General features: G+C 41.3%; 1 protein-coding gene across 5 annotated transcripts in view; it reads right to left on the reverse strand.

Annotated features, from left to right (window-relative positions):
* Nucleotides 1-1,485: 1,485 nt before the first annotated feature.
* Nucleotides 1,486-21,170, reverse strand: part of UGT8 (UDP glycosyltransferase 8) — a 49,114-nt gene continuing 29,429 nt past the window's right edge. For all 5 annotated transcript variants that reach the window (XM_076337316.1, XM_076337315.1, XM_076337319.1 and 2 more), the window contains exons 3-6: nt 8,767-8,909; nt 6,092-6,168; nt 4,348-4,567; nt 1,486-2,697 (exon numbers count right to left, since the gene is read on the reverse strand). In XM_076337316.1, coding sequence (XP_076193431.1) covers nt 2,334-2,697; nt 4,348-4,567; nt 6,092-6,168; nt 8,767-8,909 — 804 coding nt within the window. In that variant the 3' untranslated portion in view covers nt 1,486-2,333. The remainder of the gene's footprint in view (nt 2,698-4,347; nt 4,568-6,091; nt 6,169-8,766; nt 8,910-21,170) is intronic.

Below are 21,170 nucleotides of genomic sequence, written 5' to 3' on the forward strand. Positions count from 1 at the left end.
AATGATCTCATCTAATATCACTGTGAAAAAATCTTTTGGTTTTGCTTTCTAAGAAACCGGTGTAACTTAACACATACAAAAAAATCCCACACTTTACCAGGAATGTTTACATAAACTTTAAAAATATTTTAACTGCCTTAAAAAAGAAATCTGGCTAAGCATTCCATCTGTCAATTGGTTCAATGCTCCTACAGGAAACAGATCTACATTCACAAAATACAATAATTTTTGATTTGAAATACGTATCATGCATCATGGTATATACTGGGAAGAAAGAATTCATGTATCCTAATAAGCATCCATTTATATACACTCACACACACTGCGTACTTTAAAATAAACAGCATTCATTTGAATAAAAATATACTTCCAACAACAGAATTTCTCTATTAAATCCATGTTTATTGCTTAAGTTTTATCACAGTGGAGATTAAATTATGCTTAATCATCCGGTCAGTGCTTTTGTACCTTCTTCAATGCCAAAAAAAACATTTAAACCAAGTCATTCATACACTCTAAGTCTTATTACCATCCCACCATTCATCGCCTCTGTGTGCTCCTTTAGTTGCCGCAAACTGCAAGATTGTAAAAAGGTATAGCTAATAGGCTTATTTATAATACCATTTTCTTCAAGTATTCAGAAAGCAGTACAAGTAGCTGTACTGTATATTAGAAACATAACTGCACTGTTATTTATTGCTACAGGATAGAGGCTCCTGATGGAATGATAGTGAAATATTGCATCACTGTGTATGAAGATGATCTCAGCATCCTGTAATCACCGCAACTCTTCCCATGTTAGTGAACAACACTAGGTAAATGGGTTTTCTTTCCTTTCTCTTTCAGGCATGGGTTTCGAACTACAAATAAATAAAGCATACACTCACATGTGTAGTGCAAATTCCAAGTAAACAGAATGACATGGAAATAAACTCATAGTTGCCAACTCTGGTTCCGCGGGGCAGTTATGATTTTATGCCCAGCGCCCTGCTTCCCCGCCCTCGGTGCACACCACCGCCAGCGTCCCATGTCGGCGACAATGATTGAAAGAGATTGTTGCAGGGAGGGGCCGTAGCAGGGGAAGGGGGAGATGACCACCTCTGCAAACCTCGCGCTCCGGTGGCCAGGCTTCACCCAACGCGTCCCGTCAGACCTCGGAAGGAAGGCTGGTCACCCACCCGGAGAGCAGCCTCCCGTCCCGCATCGGAGAATTTGTATTGGCAACTACGTGAAACATGGATTGCGTGGCCCAGACTAATAGAAGGTAATATTTTTCCGGATACAACCATTGAAAGAGAACATCTACAACATTGCAATTTAGAAAGAACTTAATAACAATGAGAATTAATAGGAAAGACATTCAACTTTAGGGTGGTGGGGGGGCACGTTTGTTGTTCATTCATTTTAAACAAACCCCAAATAGTGGTTTGATTCTGCACAGCTCTGGGCCGTTACAAAACCTTCTGCATTAAGCACAGGGCTAGATTTTTTTTGTCGTCGTCATCTCATTTATTTTTCTTAATTATGCAAGTCTGCCTCCCACACAGCCACATTTCAAACTGAAGTAGAACTCCCTAATATTTTCATGGCATAAATTATATATGCAGAGAAAGGCAACAAAAAATTTTTTATAAATTAAAAATTAAGACATATTGTAGACTTGCTCAAGACCCTTTTCTCCAAAGTACTGGTAGCGAGCAGAAGAGTCATGCAGCTTATCTGTAAAAGGAGTACATATTTTTTGCCATTTGTCTTCAGTGCTCATTTTAAGATTTTTTTTTTTAATGTCTGTTCTCAGTCCGCAACTTGCGATTTCTTGCACAAAGACTGGGGAAAATTATTTTTTTTTAAACAGCATTCTTACACAACATGTTGAACCTTCAACAAAGGAAACACAGAGCTAGCACTAAAGTTCTCTCAGCTAAAAGATGGATATATTAAAATAATAAAAAAATAAAAGGAAAAAACCTCTGCAAATAAAAAGAAACCTTTCCTCATTTGGGACACACATATGTAGCTTTTAAAAACTGAAAATTCATAAATACGGTCATTGTATAACTTTAGAGAATTAAGGCTTCTAAAAACTTCAATGCCAAAATAACCTCTCTGCATCAGTATTAAGAATAAAATATTTTCCATTTTAGGTTGTGCTTGCCTTTTTTTTTTTTTAAAAGACTTTTCTTAGTTCCGTAGAATTTTGTCACATAATATTACATACTGAAGGGGAGTGTTAGAACTGCTTATTGAGGTTTTAAGTAGTTGTTAGACTAAGTTACAGCGATAAAATTCGATTACTGATCTGATTCATTACTACTTTACATGGGGCAGTTGGCTCATTTCACCTTTTTTTCATGCTTAATGTGGCCATTTCTTCTATACTTGCCATTTGGTATCCCATTCTGGTAATGTCCATTAACAGCGCTATGTTCATCATTTGACCAAAGATGTTTGCTTTGTTTGCGGATAAATTTTGTTATCCTGGCCAAAATATAATAAAGTAAGGCAGCACCCACTAGTACAACAAAGGCAATATCCAGTAAGAAATACTGATATAAAGAGATGCTGTAAACAGCGGCACGTAGATGTTGGGCTCCGTTGTGACGGAGGATGTAATTAATCCAGTATACAGTCCGGTTAACAGGATGACCAGGTTGGTCTTTGTGGATCTCAGACAGCCTCTGGGCCCGCTGCCGGTAGCTGCAGGGAAGAAGAAGAAAGAAGAGGGAAGAAAGGAAAAATTGTTGTCAGCGCTCTGAGCCGCGCAAGCCTGCAAACACATAAATATACTTAAGCCTCTTCAGATCAAACAGCGTATTACCCCAGGACTCTCGCAACCACCAGCATACAGAGAGCTAGACAGGGCAGATAATCTGTCTCTAAATCAGTCCTTACAGCTCATTGATGAAGAATGACTAGAAAGGCAGACCCGTGTGTGACTAAAGGCAGAAAGCCACCCTCCAGCAAAGCTATGAAGAGCCAAGCTGACCTGCTGCCAGAGGGGAATCTTATCTAATCCAAAATGAATCCTATCCAGTGAGACACACTTGTAAAATGGCAACATACCCTGTCTAACGCACGACTCATTTAAGTCATTGTGCAACTGAATTACTAGAGAAACACAGAACAAAGCGAGAAACTCGGTTTTGATTGCGCAATAGACTTATTTCCGCTTGGGTCCAGAGTTCAGCCTAAAACTTTTTATTTTTCTCAACAGGCCGTCCCCAGCAGCCGATCATGTCAAATTCCTCCTCTCCGCCCTCACCGCAGCTGCAGGGTCAACAGGTTATTTATGCAGGACTTGCCTTTCTACTAAGGATAATTGCACAAGGGAAAGGTGATGCAACTGATGTTATCGAGATCTCTTTAGCAACATTCCCCTTTGCTGTGGTTCTGCTGCTCGCTCCTGACAGGTTTCTTCTCTCCCAAGGCAAGCGCCACTTAAAGACTTTGCTCCCATGCAAGCAAGAAGCATTGTCAGCACCGTACTCCAAAACTGCGGTTAGCCCAATACAATAAACCACCAGCTAACACATCATTATTTTTAATCTGGAGATGGTCTGAACATCACAGATGTTTAAAACAGAACAGTTGGAACAAACTTGTGAAGTGACTCTCCTCGCACTTTAACATCCCTGAGCAAATTCGTTTGCTGGAATTAGAAAGAGTTCCGAAACCCAGTTCATGGGCTTCTACTTATTCTGAGTAACAAAAAAAAAAAATTACAAAAAACAGACTGGAGTCCTCGTATTCATAATAATTTGTTAGAATATTGTCATTGCAACAAACACAAATGACCTTCCTGACCTTAAGAGGTATTACTGGCCAGAACAGGAAAATTTATTGTTGTTTTTTTTTTTAAATCAAATCACAGGACTTTAGAAAAGAGTCACTCATTTTGAACACCTCCATATTTTTAGCTACAATCCAAACATGCCACCCTACAATTGTATAGGTGTACTTTGCTCCAGGCCCCTTAGGCAGCACAACAGACAGACTGCTAAATATGGAGTAATCAAGACACACAAAAAGAGACATTGGTCTGCAGCAAAGAATAAGTCAGGACAGGTTTGTTTCTATAACCTTTCTGCCCTTCACATGGCAAGTGTCACAAAAAGCAGATGAGACAATTGAGTTTTGGTACGCTGAGCAACGAGCTTAGCACCTACACAGAAACCTGATCAATTGAGTAATCTTGTGAAATGGGACAACCATCCAAAGACTTGCCCCAACTGTACACACAAATAAATCCCAACATGCAGGTTTTTTTCCCTTGCACAAAGGTTCTGCATATGCATATTTATCTCATAACAATAACATAAAAGCAAGAAACACTTGCTCATTCCATACCTGGGATCATTAATAACTTTTACTAGGGCTTCATACAATTCATTCTCAGTGACAGTCTTCCAGTTCAACAATATTCCCATGCCTTTGGCCTGCACACGAGTCATAGTATCGTAATGGTCTCCAAAAAGGGGAATCCCCACCACCGGGACCCCATGGTACATGGTTTCAAAAATGCTGTTCAAACCTCCATGACTAAGAAAAGCTTTAATGTTAGAGTGACCTGAAAACAGAAGAGGCATGAAGATTAAAAAAAAAAAACACACCACAAAAAAACCCACACATTTACATGTCCTTAATGTAAAGTTATTGAAGCAACTGGGTACAACGCATTTGCCACCGTGTTTCTATGGCTGCAATTCAGGAAGGCAAAAATGAACGCAACCTGTTCTGAAGTTCTCCTTAAACCCACTCCACTGAAATTTCACATGCATTAGATGATTTCCTTACACACTAAGAGATGGGGAACAGCCAATGCAAAGAAAATTCTCATGTATGAGAGTTGTGTAAAATTATTAATGGAGTAATTAATATACATTGTTTACTCCTGAGTCGCTGCAGGTGGTGCCTACAACCAGCTTAGCAGTACAAATGAGCCAGGGAGAGAGCATTTTTCCTCATTATTCATACGAAATACAAGCTATTTAATGACAGGACAACTGATGTTACATTCTCTCTAAAGCTTCACACACCTTACTTCAGGCTAGCAAGATCTGACAATAATGATAACCTTATGTAATGGGAAAATGAGACTGCCTCAGAGCAATTTAGTAACCAAAACAAATTTACTCGGTTTAAAAGTCATTTGCCTAATCATTATGATAAATACATTATGATAAATACTCTAGCTGACATGCACACACACAGACACACATGCTTAACGCATTCATCAGCACCCATCATAGTACTGGCGCTGTTTTGCGAACCCACAAACATCCAGGTATCCCAGAGACAACCATAAACATTCTGTGGCCCCTCGGATCTGCAATGTATTCAGCTACCCTTCGACTGGGAAGGAAAGGAAAAGTAAAATACATAGACCCTAACATAGTCTTTACCAAAAGATGGAGGAATATCAAGTTTCACCTCTGCACCTAAGAACCCAGAGCACCTCAGGTTAGTTAACAGAAAGGTTATTATCAGCTTGCAACACATGCCCAAGTTCTGTTAGAGCTTTCTTTGGAGGAAAAATAAATGTGTATGTATACAGCACTACGAACAGACCCCCTAAATCTTGTTTTGATGCAATGTGAACAAATCTTGTACGCTCAGTTTTATGACTCTTCTATGAAGAGACCAGTGAACACCATACCATGCTTTTTCATAACAGAGACATTAAAAGTTACAGTCATCAGCTCCCTAAAATAGCAGATTCAAGAAAATCCCTACTTGCTTATCTTTAATAACTATTTTTTCCTCGAGCTGTATAGCTCCCATGGTATAGAAGACACTTGTCAAAAAGTTTTCCCATTTATTAGGCCAAAGAGTCTTTGGAATAACTATATCCTTCTCTACCCATTAACTTAAGGAAAAAAAGGCGTTACTACCAGGGAAAGATAATTAACATCAGAAAGGTGTTTGATTTCGTCATCTTGAAACTCCGACGAATTCTATATTCTTGTTCTATGACTTCCATTACAGAAATTATCCTAAATTTATGATGACTGGTAATTTAGTAGCATATTGTTGGAAGAACAACCTGAACTCGAGTCAGAATAAGCAGTGGATGATCAAAATAGATACTCACCAAGGAGGTCGTTTTGTGGTAACCATTCTATAAGCTTTGTATTGTTGCCTAAATTCCTTGGCTTGTTTCCTGAAAACCTAAAACAATAAAATCAAATTGAAACTGAGTTATCAAGACCTCCAAAATCGATAAACTCAAACCAGAGAATCAAACCAAATGATCCATGAGCCCTAAGCAGATCTCCAGCTACCCGGGGATACTGTTTACTCACTATTACAAGAAAACAAAATAGGCTCAACCAAAATGCTGTAAACAGCTAATAACTTCCAACTCCATGATGTTTTCATCATTCAGTTTCCTCACAATCTGGCTTGAAATGCAGTGTTTTCTATTAACATAATGGCAACGTAGTTCCTTCTCAACACATATATAACTCTTACCACTATGACTAGCAGGAGGTTTCATAACCTCCCCATGGCTCCGAGCCCATTGCTTTACTGAAAACTCTGGCTGGTACTAGATAAATAACTCCACCGAGAACATCCCATCAGCAGCACATAAATAATAATCCCTACCACCAACACAAGGCATTCCCTTTCAGTTGGCCAGTTTCCTGTAGCTATTGATAATCCACACTGTCTTATTTTAAAAGGAGTTACTAATACCAGGAAGGGAAAGGCTGACAGCTCAGCTTACGAGGCAAGAAGCTACTGATAAGAAGTTTGGGATCAGACTGTGAGACAAGTGTCTCACTTGTCTTACTTGCTCAACTGCCTGAAACCCAATGGCCACGTCTTGCTCACCTGAGGTTGCTGGAAAAGTTTAGCCCATAAAATACAGGCTCAAAGTACAAACTGGTTTACATATTAATGTTATAAGCAGTTAATATAGAAAGCTAAGTATATTCTAAACGGAAAAGAGTGAAAAAAATTACCAGTGACCACTAGAGGATAGAACTGTGTTGTGACAGTTCCATCGAACGACTTAAAAAATATTCTGGTTAGAGAGCATTAGAACTATAACTTCATAAAGAATCACCTACATATTCCCAATTAAGCAAGCCATACATCTTTACAACTGGCTGTACATTCTATATGTTGGAAAAAAGCCTACGTTATTTATGATAACTTATACAAAAGCAAATAAACTGTTACTAGTACTCCACAATCAAAAGCGTATGAAGAACTACAAAGATTTTCTTGATTTGGCATTGTGACATAAGACTGCCAAGCAGTACTACCTTCCTCATTTTCAGAAATATCTAGTATAAAAACCATCTGCGTCCAACAGACTATAGGCCAATGATCTGAAGAACAAAAAAAAAATCACAGTAAAGTTGGACTCATAATTTTGTATTTAGGTATTTAATTATGGATCTCAAATTCCCACTGGGGTGGCTGAAAGCCACTTGCTCAGCTCTCCCAAAGACCATGTCTTACACCTAGTCCCAGGGACATCTTTCCATTCCACAAATCCTGATGGAAAGAAACAGCAGGTGAGTTCCCTTATCCAAAAAGCCATTCAGCAGATAATAGATTGCAGATAAAAACAGAACAAAACAAAAAACAAAAATCATTGGTAAGGAAATACAAGTGAGGAAAATTAAACATTTTAAAAGGTGGCTTCAACTGAAATTGTTGCTTTTGCATTAAAAAAGTTATCCCCGAGAAAAATCCATTAAAATTTATGTATTTACTACAGGAAGTGGATACTTCCTACAGAAAAACATACCAGGGAAAAACACGATAAAAGAATAAAACAAAAGAAAAGCAGTAAGATCGAGTGGGACTAACAATTAATTATAAGCCAAGCAGTGTTGCAGGTTTCATGAGAAACAAACATATAGCAGCTCTACCCCAAACAAAAACTCATGAGATCTTCACTACAACTACCAAAGGTTCTGTGCCATGGCCTGAAGAATTTCCATTTTCCTGTTTGTTAGTGGGGTTCACTATTTCAATTATACACAGCGATGAAAACGGTCCCTAAGAGATGGTGGGGAACAGGACGCTAAATAGACTGCTAATACAACTCCAAAAGCGCAGCAAGGACAGCAGTCAAATTGTAAGACACTGATTATTTGGAAACCAATGGTTCACATGAACTCCTCTAAATTATATTCGAGCGACGCTCCATATGAAGCAGAGCTGACTAAACAGTTCTTGGATTTTTACAGTAAGTTTAGAGAGCCACTCAAGATGTTTTTAGAGCCAAAAAAGCTTGTTACTGATTTTTACTCCTGCAGATTTTTCTTCCTCCAATTTCTCACAGATAAAGACAAATGAGAAGAGCAATTATGAAAGTCTATATTTACAGATAAAAGAGGAGAAGGAGCCCAAAAAAAAAAAGAGAGGAAAAAAGAAAGATAAAGAAGAAAACCTAGGATTAAATCAGCAGGATGTCATTCTTGCTCCCTACAGTGGCTTCTTTATCAGAAATGATGACAGTATGTCACAAATGTTATAACCTCAGACTCTCTTCTCACTGTCAGCAATCCTTCTAGGCTATAAACTCCGGACAGGAGTATAACCTATGCCTTATTCTGCCACAAAATCATTGCTCCTCCTTATTACCAGGGGACCACAACATTTCCACAAAGAGTCTTTCAAAAGAGTCAGGTCCTCTGCGCCACCCAGACTGTCTCAATTTCAGCTTCTGCAACTCTAGATCAAGATGGCACAGTAAGAAATGAGCATGCTTCAAATCACCCCAAGTACATCTATCATTGCACTTACCTCCAAATAACCCTCTGAGGCAGTCTCGCCAGAGCATGTGCTAACTTATTTGCTATATCTTCCGACAGGTATTTCACCCCAGCTCCAAATGAGACGAGGACAAAGCCATTTTCGTTAGCACCATTCACCCATATTTGGAGATCCTGTTGTGAAAAGTGAAAGTTTATACTGAGCACTGTAGAACCACAGGTAAACCACAGAAGCAGATTAAACAACCATTGCTTAGGAAGAACAGTCATTGGTCCTGACATTACTTCGCAAGCCAAGTTTCAAAAGTCATGAACATTTTAGAAGTTATCGAGTACGACGACTCGATGATTCAGAATCCACGGTTCAGGCTATGAACAGCAAAATTCTTCCGGGTTTGTTTTAGCTTCCGTATTAACAACCAGTTTCATAAGACAATGTGTCCTTTCTTAACCGATCAGTTGACACACATTCACATGTTAACACATTACGTTTTAACTCAGCAAAACATAAATAGATCTATCTTGCAGTATCAGCCTGGAAGTACAGCACAGGAAATACACGAGCGAAGTCTGGGACTCAACTGTGTGATTTTTAGCCTTAAAGAAAGTGAGTGTGCTTCAGAAAGGGTTGTTTTTATTTCATTTATATAAAAATAATAAACACAACTTGAAAGAAGCCAGAGCTTCAAAAAACACCCTCAGTTTCCACTGCTCCAATATTTCAAGGAGCAAGGAACAATACTGCATCTGCATGGCAAGTACAGGGTGGGTGTCCCTCTTTCTTGGCTCTCTATACTTTATCTTCCTTAGACCTAACTGTGTGCCTCTTCCACAGCAAGTTACCAGTATTACATTAAATATAAACAAGTGTAACAAAGGCCAAAGCCCTTTACATCCTTAAGCTCATCCTCCTCCTGTAAGTACTCTGAAATCGAGTCTCTTGCAACACAGTTTTTGCTGACCCTCTTGATTCAAGGGCTGCCCCAACACAGGCAAGGCAGGCAACAACCCTGAAAGCAAAGGTCTGCAGTACTGCACTGCTCAGAAGTACTCCAAAAGCAGAACCAACATCAACCTCCTGGGGGGTAACCCGACGGCCACGCCATGAGATTCAAGTTCAGAGGCAGCAGCTTTTACAGTAGGGCACCCTGCGATGCTTCTTCTGTGGCAGCGTCAGGCCCCCTGCCTTCTGCTGCACAGGGCTTTGGGGCTGTCACCAAGAGATGCTCAGCCCACACGTGGTCACTGGGGGGAACGCCCTATGCACAACCACAGCTGGCCCAGGGTTTCACTACACTAAACACCTCAGTGCCTTGGGTCCAGTCACAGGTAATTCCTTCACTGCTGATGCTTTGGGCAAGTCCCAGTTAAGTTGCAAAGGAGACCGCGACATTCAAACCCCTGGGCTGACTTGGTGGAAACGGGATTTGTGTCACCGGTGACAAGGCAAGCCAGCAGACACCACTACCAACTGCCACCAGGACAGCAGGGCTCTGCAGGGTGGGAGGAAAAACCATCCTAGTACACAAGAGACAGCAGAGCTGTCAGCTAAAACAAGTCTTGGACACAAGAACAATGTAATTTGGCTTCAGGGAGGAAAAAAAAAAAATGATGGGAAAAAAGGTGAAAGCCTCAGTGTACCCTTTGCTTTTGGAAATGTAGATTTAAATTCTATTTTTCCAATGCAACTGTTGGCAGTGGAAACTAGAAAATTATACCACTGACACAGATATGTCAGTCTGCCAACGAATAACTTACATTTCCCAGGATATGGCTTAATTCTGGTCTCACCAATTTAGACATAAGCTTGCTCAATATTAGTACAGCAATAGGAAATGAGTAAAAGGAAAATCAAGAGCCCTGTTCACAATGCACCTCTTGTCCTGGTAATAAATAGCAGGCCAGACAGTAATAGAGTACTGCTATTATACAGTACAATAGCAAATGTGCTATTGTATCTGAGCACAAAACCACAAAAGCTACTACAAAAACCAGGAGGCATAACGAAGACCTGTACGTTACGCTGGGGGTTGTGTGCTAGTCTCTGCTATGCAGTGAAAAAGGGATTTCCATTTTCTCTAGAATCCACACTTTTTCCATTTTTCTTCATCCTTTTCCAGTGCACTTTCTTTTTCCATTTTTTTTCCACATCTGTGGAGGGAGCAGGAAGAAGGGAAAGGAGGGGAAGTGTCTGCGATCTGCCCTGAAGCTGAATCCTTTATTATGGGCTGAACTTCTGACATGAAGGTTTCCAAGTGGTTTCATGATTTATTTAAAGTTTGTCCTTGAATTTTACTTAAGGACCTAAGGCATGTTGCAAATGTAATTATATTATAGTCACTTTTACTTAGTGGTTCAACTAGTTACATCTTGAACCATTTCCTCTCTGTTGTTCAAATGCTAAATAGAAAATAACCTTTTGCGGGCTCTAGGACAAACCATTCTGAAAAGCAATCAAGTACCATGCTGTGAAAGACAGCTCTCTGCCCATTTGTGACGTTCGACCAAATTATATTCTGAGAGCTGAATTCACCTGTTACAAGGTGGTTTTCTTCCGACAGCTGGAAGAAGCCAAACATTTACAGGCTCTGGTCTTCTTAGGGCCCTCACCCACCCCAATACCTGCTAGAGGGGCAGAAAGCTGGAGGTTTCTGGAGTGCCTTCTTGATGACAACTCCATGACACAGGCGCTCAGGAAGCCAACAAGAGGAGACACTCTGCTGGACCTCATGCATACAAACAAGGAAGACCTTATCTGGGATGCAAAGGCTGGGGGCAGCTTTGGCTGCAGTGACCGTGAGATGGAGGATTTCAGGAGATGCTGCTGTTGTCTTCCTTGTCCTCTCAGTATCCTGGACTTCAAGGGAACCGACTCTGGCCTCTTCAGAGACCTGCTTGGAAGAATCCCATGGGATACAGCCCTGGAGAGAAGAGGGGTTCAGGAGAGCTGGTTGATATTCAAGCATCAGCTCCTCCAAGCTCAAGCACGGTCCACGCTGATGAGCAGGAAGTTAAGCCAAGGTGGCAGGAGGATGAACAAAGGACTCCTGGCAAGACTCAGATGTAAAAAGGAAGCATACATGAGGTAGAAACAGGGACAGGTGGCCTGCGGGGGGAATATACAGGCACTGCCTGAGCTTGCAGGGATGGGGTTTGGAAAGCCAAAGCCCATTTGCAGCTTAATCTGGTAAGGGACATGAAGGGCAGCAAGGTACATGAGCAGCAAAAGGAAGACTAGGGGAAGCATGGGCCCACTGCTGAATGGGACGAGGGACCTGGTGACAAAAAAAATATGGTAAAGGTCAAGGTACTTCCTGCTTTCTTCATCTCAGCCTTTACTGGTAAGACTGGCCTTCAGTAATCCCAGGTCCCTCAGACCAAAGGGGAAGTCTGGAGCAAGGAAGACCTACCCTCAGTGGAAGATCAGGCTAGGCTACTTTTAAATGAACCAGACATACACAAGTATACAGGACCTGATATGATGCCCCCAGAAAAGCCAGTAGGCAACCGGGAGCTGGCCAATGTCACTGCAAGGCCACTCTTGATTATCTTTGAAAGGTCAGGGCAATCGGAGAAGATTCCTGTGGACCGGGGGGGGGGGGGGGGGGGGGGGGGGGGAGGGGCGGGGAGTGTCAGGTAGCAGGGGGTGGAAGAAAAAGCAAGCATCACTTGCATTTTCGTGAACGAGGATCCAGGGAATGGGCTGCTCAGCCTCACCTTGATCCCTGGAAGGTGATGGAGCAAATAATCCTGGAGGTCATTTCCAAACATACTAAGGACAACATGAATGGAGCAGTCAGCATGGATTTATGGAGGGAAAATCAGCTTGATCAACCTGATAGCTTTCTACAGTGAGAAAACTGGCTCAGTGAATGAGGCAAGAGCAGTGGATGCTACCCACCTTGACCCGAGTAAGGCTTTCAGCCCTGCCTCCCACCACAGCCTCACAGACAAACTGATGAGGTACTAGCTACACAAATAGACAGTGAGGTGGGACTGAAAACTGGCTAAACTGCAGGGCCCAAACAGTTGTGATCAGTGACACGAAGTCCAGCTGGAGACATGTTTGCTTTTTAATAAGGACAACAACAGGATAGCTGGCAGTACTGCTCAAGTATTTCTCATTCAGCATCGGGAAGTCCTACCCGTGACTACTTATGCTTGGTCAGACACACGGTTTCTGCTGCTACAGATCAGTCTGTTCTAGCTGAGGAATGGCTCCCAAGGCTACTGCTCCTCTTTGCTTAATTAGAAATTCCGTGAGACTTCATAACTCTGATGTATTCACATGAGAGTTATACATCGTTATGTAAACATAGAGAAGGTATAAAATATGTCCTTATAATGGAATTTCTAAAATAGCATTCAAAAATCCACATGTATAACAACAAATAGCTATTAAGTATTTAGAATTTTATGTAGAGGAAAAAAAGAAAGGAACTTTACTATGTACCATGGAATTAGAGTCACCCTACAAACAGGCTTTTGCATTTTATCTTGTGCAACAGCAAAGCAACCTGCTTTGAGTTATTATGGATGATTTCATAGCCAAACCTTTCTAACCCCTCCCTTTGAAGGTAATGCCACTGTTTCAGTGGAACATAACATGTACAAAAGGGAACGTAACATCTTGACAGGCAAGACAAGATCCTGCCATCAGGCTGAAAAGATGGAATTTGTTTGTCATATTAAATGGGATTACATTAAAAAAATAAAAATCAACAGAATACAAACTGTTTTATTTTGTATAAACCGAAGCTTATTATCCGAGCACTCCCTCTCCTGACCCACTTCCTAAGTGTGGCAACACACAAATGCACACTCGCAAGCTCTCAAACTGGGATCCAAGCAACAGAAGTGTGCATGGAAGGATTTTAATTAACTTCAGAAATCAGGCATGCTTCCCCTCCAGACAGGTCCACACAAGGAAGAGACAAGTGAAATGAGGTTTGCCATGCTCCAAGTTGGTCAGGTGCAAATCAACTCTGATCCAACAGGTACATAATGATAGGTACAAGTGCAACAGGCAGGGACTTAGCTCAGAGAGAACAATAGCCTACACAGCTACCACAGGCTTCCAGACCAGAGCTGGATGTTTCTGATATGGGTTGGCCAGGCATCAAAGGAACTTGAAGTTTTCATCAGCGTTTCTTTTAGGATGCTAAATTAGGAAGAATATGATTTTGACTCTTCACACAGTCAGGGTCAAAACTGTCCTGTGCCAACCTCGAGAAGATCCAGAAGAATTTCAACTCAGCTTGTCGTATTTTAACATCAACTGAAAGGTTCTTTCCCCCCGCACCACTCAAATTTGTCCTAATTTTACTTAAGCTTTACATCATGCTGGTAGTAAGAGGAATTGCTTGCCTGCCTTCTGATCTGCAGCCCCTTTCCAATCTGCTTCCCCAGACGGGTGCTGGGGATCAGTACCATGCATGGGCTGCAGAAAATGAACTACAGACTTGTCAGGACAAGGGTTCTCCTTGCACACATCTGTGTAATTCCTGGCATAACACAGCCTTAATTAAATAGGATCACTAAGCATTGCTAAAAATGTATGAGTTGGGTAAAAATCAGGAAGTGAAGAACAGGGGACTTACAGTGCCTCCTTGTACAGCTCCCCGAGTTCGTGACCTGGGAGTCCATTATTCCTTTAACTTCTTATAATTATTTCTCCTGACAGCTTTGTAGTACAGACTTTCTAAACTGAAGATTAGTGAAACTGAATCCAAGTGAGTGGTGTTCACAGGTCTTTGGTTGCAAGATAGATCTGAACGTCCTGGTACAATTAGCTGGGCCATGGCACAAAGGCTCAGTATTTTCTTGTACTTTCCCTGTTCTTTGTGGCATACAAGGTATAGAAGTGATACTCACAGTAGATAAAAAGCAGGCTATGATCTCGGCACATGAAAGAGACTAAATACTTCATCAGCATTATTACTATGGCTATGTATGTCACTTAATTCACACATATACCTTCCTAATGTTTACTTTAGGAAGCGCACCACAGTGACCATGATGCAGGACGAGCAGTGCAAAATACAAGCTTTGAGCGATTCTCGCAAAACCTGAATGGTGGAAGAGAACACGCTGATGCCACAGGAGAATTCGGTTTGCCTACAATTTCAGCATATCTAGCCACTATAGCCTTTGGTCACCTTCTTACGGCCTTAATGAATGGAAAGGTATCAGCCCTAACACCCCAAGTACCAGCCCCAATGAAACCACCACACCAACACTGTACGCTAAAAAGCTTCACAGACACCTAGGCTCATCCCCCTATGAATCCACCCCTTTCTTTTCCTTAAATCCACTTACACTTTTGACCTCCAGCGCATTCTGTCTTCCTGATCTAATTACGCACCGTATGAAAATGCACTGAGTCAGGATGAGTCATTAGAGCTGCCTTCATTAAAAGCAGCATTCCCTGTTTGGGCAGCATTTTACAGCTCCTTGCTCGCAGCAGGAAAGCGACCTCCTTTTGCCCAGTTTAAGGGTTGAGGTTCACTGTAATTCAGCGTGATTTTTTTAACGAAAGGAAAAGATACTTAATATTTGCAGTTACAACTTTTGAGGTCTAAACTTACAGCAAAGGTCTGAGGAGTGGGGTTATTACATGACAAGTTGCATTACTGAGCCTTCCTCAAACTCTTCTTCAAACTTCAAGTGAAGAGAGAAGTGAGAAGGAAACACCTTTGACTTCCGCAGTTAATTCAAACTTTTCAAAAGACAAGCACTTCTTTAAATGGTTCTCTCTTTCAGTGACTGTAACAGAGCACCTGATCACTTCCCCCCCCCCCCCCCCCAAATAGAAGCATTCTCAGTTTTTGTTGTGTAGAAAGAAGAACTCTTGCCTCAATTACTTGAAGTCCTAGCATTGCCAGCAGACATTTGTTTCGCTGAGGCTACCCTGCAAACTTGACAAACTGACCAGAAGCTTAGAAACAGAGAGCTGGCTTTCCCCTTCCAAACTAGGGATCAAACCTCAAACAATAACCCCCAAACCTTGATGAACCTGAAAGCAAAATTTCCAATAGAATTTCCGAAAAAACTTAGATCAGGCAACTCACATAACTTGTAGTTGAAGAAACATTAAAAATGTCATTACTCTTCTTTATAAGGTCACACTGAAAACAAGCAGACATTAATGAAGTATTAAGCTGGATACACAGGTGCACACCAGGATTTTCCAGAAATTTTAAGACACTTAAACATAGCTGAAAAGCCTGGGATTGGAGAGGTATTCACAAAAGTGACCTGAGGGAGGGAGGCTGTTGTCTCCAGGCTACCTCAACCATCACTGGAGAGGCTCATCCAAAGGAGAAATCTGAGCACCTACAGCTAGACACGTCACACCTCCTCTTGCCCACTCCCATCTCCTCACCAGGCACAGTACGACCTCAGATGAGGTTAGCGCACGTGAAATACAGAAAACCTGTCAAGTCTGCTTTACCACGTGTTCAGTTTCTGAACTGAATTGTGAACGACATTTTCTAACTGAATTCTGGTTGTCATCCAATTATAGCTTTCTATACATCCCCAACAAAATATCATCTAATACACACATTAATTCATTACCATTTTCACTTGAGTTAAGTGATTTTAAAAAAATAATCAATGCATGCTAAGGTATGAAATGGTTAAGAGAGCCCCAACTACAACACTGTACCAAACCCTGTCACGCCTCTGCCTGTTTTCATGTTAACTTGTGTGCAAATGCATGTTCTTTGGGCAAAATAGCAGAGGAGAAGAGACTGAAATGATGAACTTTCTTTTGAAGCTCCCTACCTGTTCATTCTAATCTCTAGTTTCACTTACGTTGACTGACTGATCCTGGCACACCGAGTCCCAGAGGAAGTACCGATTCGTCTTCAACCGTATTCCACATCAGATGCGCTTTCTAAACCTTTTTAATAGATTATAATTAAACACACTTACAGGTCTCACAGAGAGGTATGGCACTTGCACAGATCAAGCAAAGGCAGTCAGACAGCTACTATTCCCTTCCCTACCTGGGCAGGGAGCTCTCACATGGCAGCAGACCGGCCTTGCGGCCATTTCACCCCTCTCAGAAGTTGCATGCTTGCTTTTAAAACACCGCCTTAAGTTTGTCATATACACTGTTCAAAGGCTGCCTAAGCAGGCTTCTCCTTTTTCAACGTGGGTAATATTTATTGCAGTCCGAGCTTTGCGCAGGAACAGACACTATGACCTTGCCTTGTTCTCTTTTCTGAGTTTGGTTGCCTATGAGTAACGATTTCTGCGTGACACTACGTTACTGAAGAGTGAAGGTTTTTGAGTATCTACTAGTCTTTTATTGAGGTTCTCCCTGTGCTTGCATAGGGAGAATAAGCACTTATTGATCCATGCCGTACTATAGGCACGAGGGGGGAAGGGGAGGAGTAAAAAAAATAAAATAAAATAAATCTTTTTACCATTCTCAGACAGGAATGCTATTGTGCCAACCCTACTATGTGAGCTTTGTTCTGTTTGATTTTCTAATTAGCTATTCTTAGCAGGCTTAGATGCTAAATGCACAGCTGTGACTATAGAGTGAGGACCCAGCTGGCAGTAACCAGTGGTGCCTAATACTGAGCTTCGTTTCAGATAAACAAAGTACACAAATACAAACATAACCGGGTTTAATATCCGAAGCTTTCCCTGTTCAGCTGCTCGATTCAAATGTGTAATAGCACAAATGTCTGTTCTTTGAACATGGTTGCAAACCACCATTCCCCAATGGAGAGCACAGGCATACTATGCAACTTCTACTACAAAATGCTGCTTAGAGTAGACAAAACCAGATCTATTTCAAAATAAATAAATAAGCCACATGAAGTGATCTTTAGAAAGGAGATACTCACTGATAAATAAACAGAAAGGTACACAGACCATTTTTATTAGAGTCCTAACTTTTCTGGCATCTTCTAAATAGTATTTCTCTCCTATGAAATATTCAAATGCTATATTAATACATTTTTAACCTCATTTCAAATTTTACTAAAAAACAACATTTCAGCACAGGCGGTTAAAGGTCTTATAGATGCCATTATACGACCTATACCATCACTGAACAAACAGGGTCCTATCATATAATCTGAAAGTTAGAAAATAACTTGTCAGTCTACAGCAAACCCAAAGAAACACCTTCACTTTAGGCAAAGTATGCTGTTTGTATTTACTTGCCATGAATTTGTAAGTCAGTTTACAATCAAAACCAGGGTTTTTTTTTTTTTAGTTGCTCTGACAAGCAAAGGACATGGGACAGCACAGCAAACACCCAACTGAACCGAGCAGAGGATGGCTCGCACCTCCCTGACTCAACATATCCAGCTGCCTTCTGCTGGCTCAGCCGAACATCTCCGCATCGGCTAGCGCATGTGTCACACGCTGAAGGTTATTTTTCCACTAACTAAATCCCTGCCTTTTAAAAGCGATGGCCACGAGGCAAACGTGCTCATCCCATTTTATCAGGGTTTGTTCCTTTTCATATCATGGGGCTCAGTCAGTTCAATTAACAGCAGCCATGCTGCTCCCAACCTGGACAAGATCCTTCCCCACCCCACCATTTCCCTCTGGATTAATTGCAAGTTAATTTTGTCTTTCCTCAGGTACAAGTTGACGTCAGCCACCAACCTCCTCTGTTGCGAACTTATAACTAAACGTATTTTTTCTGGTCTCTCCCCCCCCCTCCTCTCCATTTAGTCCGCTGTCTGAGGTCAAACTGAAATTTCTAAAAATGAAACAGAAAGGTGGGGTATTTGTAAAATCTCCGTAAGTTTACATCTTGTCTTCCCTAGATATACTGATGTTGGCTGACCTGCGCCATATACTATTAAGATGCTGATAAATCTCATTCTATTCATGAGATCTACCATACACAGAGTTCATGCAGTTAATATTCACATTATTTTTTTGTATTTTGTAGTTCATATTGGCATAGAATAAGATAATTCCAAAAATAATACTTTGTAGACACTAAAAAAGCATACTCAGATTATGGCATTAGACTGAATTCCTCTATTTTCTTGCTGGTTAAAGCCATGCTAACGCTCTGGGTTGGGAAACAAACTGCACGATCTGAATGGTTTTCTATTAGGACCCCAAGCACTACTAAGTGCACTGTCATCACATATTCATCTAACCATGCTGTTGATAAAGTGCTTCTTCAATAATATTAGACACAGATTCATCACCCCTTTTGAAATACAGACTTTTTCCTTTTATGTTTCTCACTAATTATTTGGTATATATACACTGCATATTTGGCTTATCAAAATGCATTGGGGAAAAAAGGTCTTTAAAGCCTTATGAAGCTTTTCAACATCTAAAATGTTGCATTTTCTTGTCCCTGACCTCTACTGCCTTCTCCCATTTAACATCCAATACGGACAAAATGTTTAAGTCCACTTAACTTTAAAGAGGAATGAAATTCAGACTCAAAAACACAGGCAAGAAATACAGTACCGCAAGCCTTTGTCTTTCCTCCCGTAACTCAGCCCTCTCTAGAGTTACAGGCGTATCCAATGAAGTCTCCGAGAACAGAGTCTACCTAAATCTAGAGGTCAACCAGAAAACTGCCACGCAAGTACTTCCCTGATGCAATACTCTCCATCAAAAATCCATTACTCACTGGACCTTTGGCAAGCACCCCGGGAAAGCAACCTTGTCTTTCAAATGAACGGAAGGTAGTCAAAAATAAGAAGCTTGCCCTTCAAGGAAGGTTATTAAAATCACTGCATAGAGTAGCAGGTGCAGCAGAGGTATCCTCAAATCCAGGATTCAAATTAAAAACCTTGTTGACGTGACCCCAGAGGCAATATTCTCTTAAAAAATACCAAAAAAACATTCACTTTCCTAAGCATGAAGCCCCACCGTATAACTTGCAAGCATACACAGAGAAATTTAGGATTATTAAATGTAAATGCAAGGCAAGGTTTTGCCAATCCTCCTACAGTTTCAGTAGCTGCATATGTAATAGAAAAGCTGCACAAGTAACAGTTAAGAAAAGACAGTTTTAAGTACAGAGACTGTTTTTACTTACTCCATCTATAGAACATCGGGTCAAATTAAATTGCAGCGAATACAGTACGAAGGAAATTGAAGAGAAGCCGAATTTTAAATCCAGACCTCTGCATTACAAATACTGACATACAGCCCCATCCATAAATCCACATTATAAACTAATTTAGGTGGGAAATTCTGTCTTTCATTGTTCCAGTACGACACCTGTGCTCTGTGGATGGTAGGAGATATAATTCTAGCCTCCAGCTTTGATTTAATAATAGCAAGTTCTTCTTCATTTCCTCTTCAGATTAAATAGCTTTCCTTTCTCCCTGGAGCTTACCTCCTCCCTTCTCTTTTTTTAATATTTATAAATACATACACACATGTGCGTGTATGTATACACACACATAATATACACATTTTTATATAATATTTATATATTTTAAACAGGCCACCAGTCATCACCCCTTCTTTACCAAGCTTAAGATCAGCTGGCTCCTGAGCCTGTGGTTAAGTGGCAAGATCTCTCATCCTTCAATAAGACCTCCCTAATCTCCTCTTCTGCTCCTCCACTTGCTCAGGGTGACCAGAATTGCACTCAGAAACTGTTAGGAGGTCCCCATCTACACGTGTCCCCCTTCACCTTTGTGCAAAAAGCATGAAGAGAGACCAAGCACCACAGTGGCGCTTGCTGAGCAATTCCCCGTTTTCACCTGTTACGGGGCCCCTGCTCCCTCCGGGTCTGGATGCAGGCAGGGCTGCCAGCACGGGCAGCGCAGCGCTACGCAGGATGAATCCCCGCAGCAGCTGCCAGGTTATCAGCCTCCACCTCCCCAGACCAGGGTTATCTGACCCCGGCACAGCACACTGCCCTGCAGCATCCCCTGGGCAGGCTGCGCACAGCTCGTGAAAACTCCGGGAGACGGAATGGAGCTACAACCAGCAGCAAAACAGCAGGTGAAGGTTAATACTCAATTACAGAGGTGTATTGCTGCGTTAAAAGTTAATTCTACTCAGAAGTTTTAAAAAACAAACAAAAAAAAAGCATTAGGACAACACTGTTAACAGCGAAACTTCTGTTCAAGGTGCTGTTGTGACCTACAACAAACTCCCTGTCAGGATATGAAAGACGACTTTACTTCAGGTCATCTGTAAAGTACAGCCACCAAACCTGGGCACTGAAAAAATTACTGTACACCAGGTTTCAGCCAAACATGAATTGACTCCCTGAAACTATGATTCCCTTGAAGGCAAGCTTTTAATGAGAAAGGCGTTATTTGGAAGACAGATGCTTTTCTAGGCAGAGAAGCTGAAGATACATTACTGACTTCCCCAGCACTCTTCAAAAGGTCAGGTAAGAGGTGCTTGAAGCCACACCACGGAAGAAGTTACATACCACCTGCTCTCAGCCACTAACACCGGGGCAGG

Source organism: Aptenodytes patagonicus, chromosome 4, assembly GCF_965638725.1.
Source record: "Aptenodytes patagonicus chromosome 4, bAptPat1.pri.cur, whole genome shotgun sequence".
Taxonomy (NCBI): domain Eukaryota; kingdom Metazoa; phylum Chordata; class Aves; order Sphenisciformes; family Spheniscidae; genus Aptenodytes; species Aptenodytes patagonicus.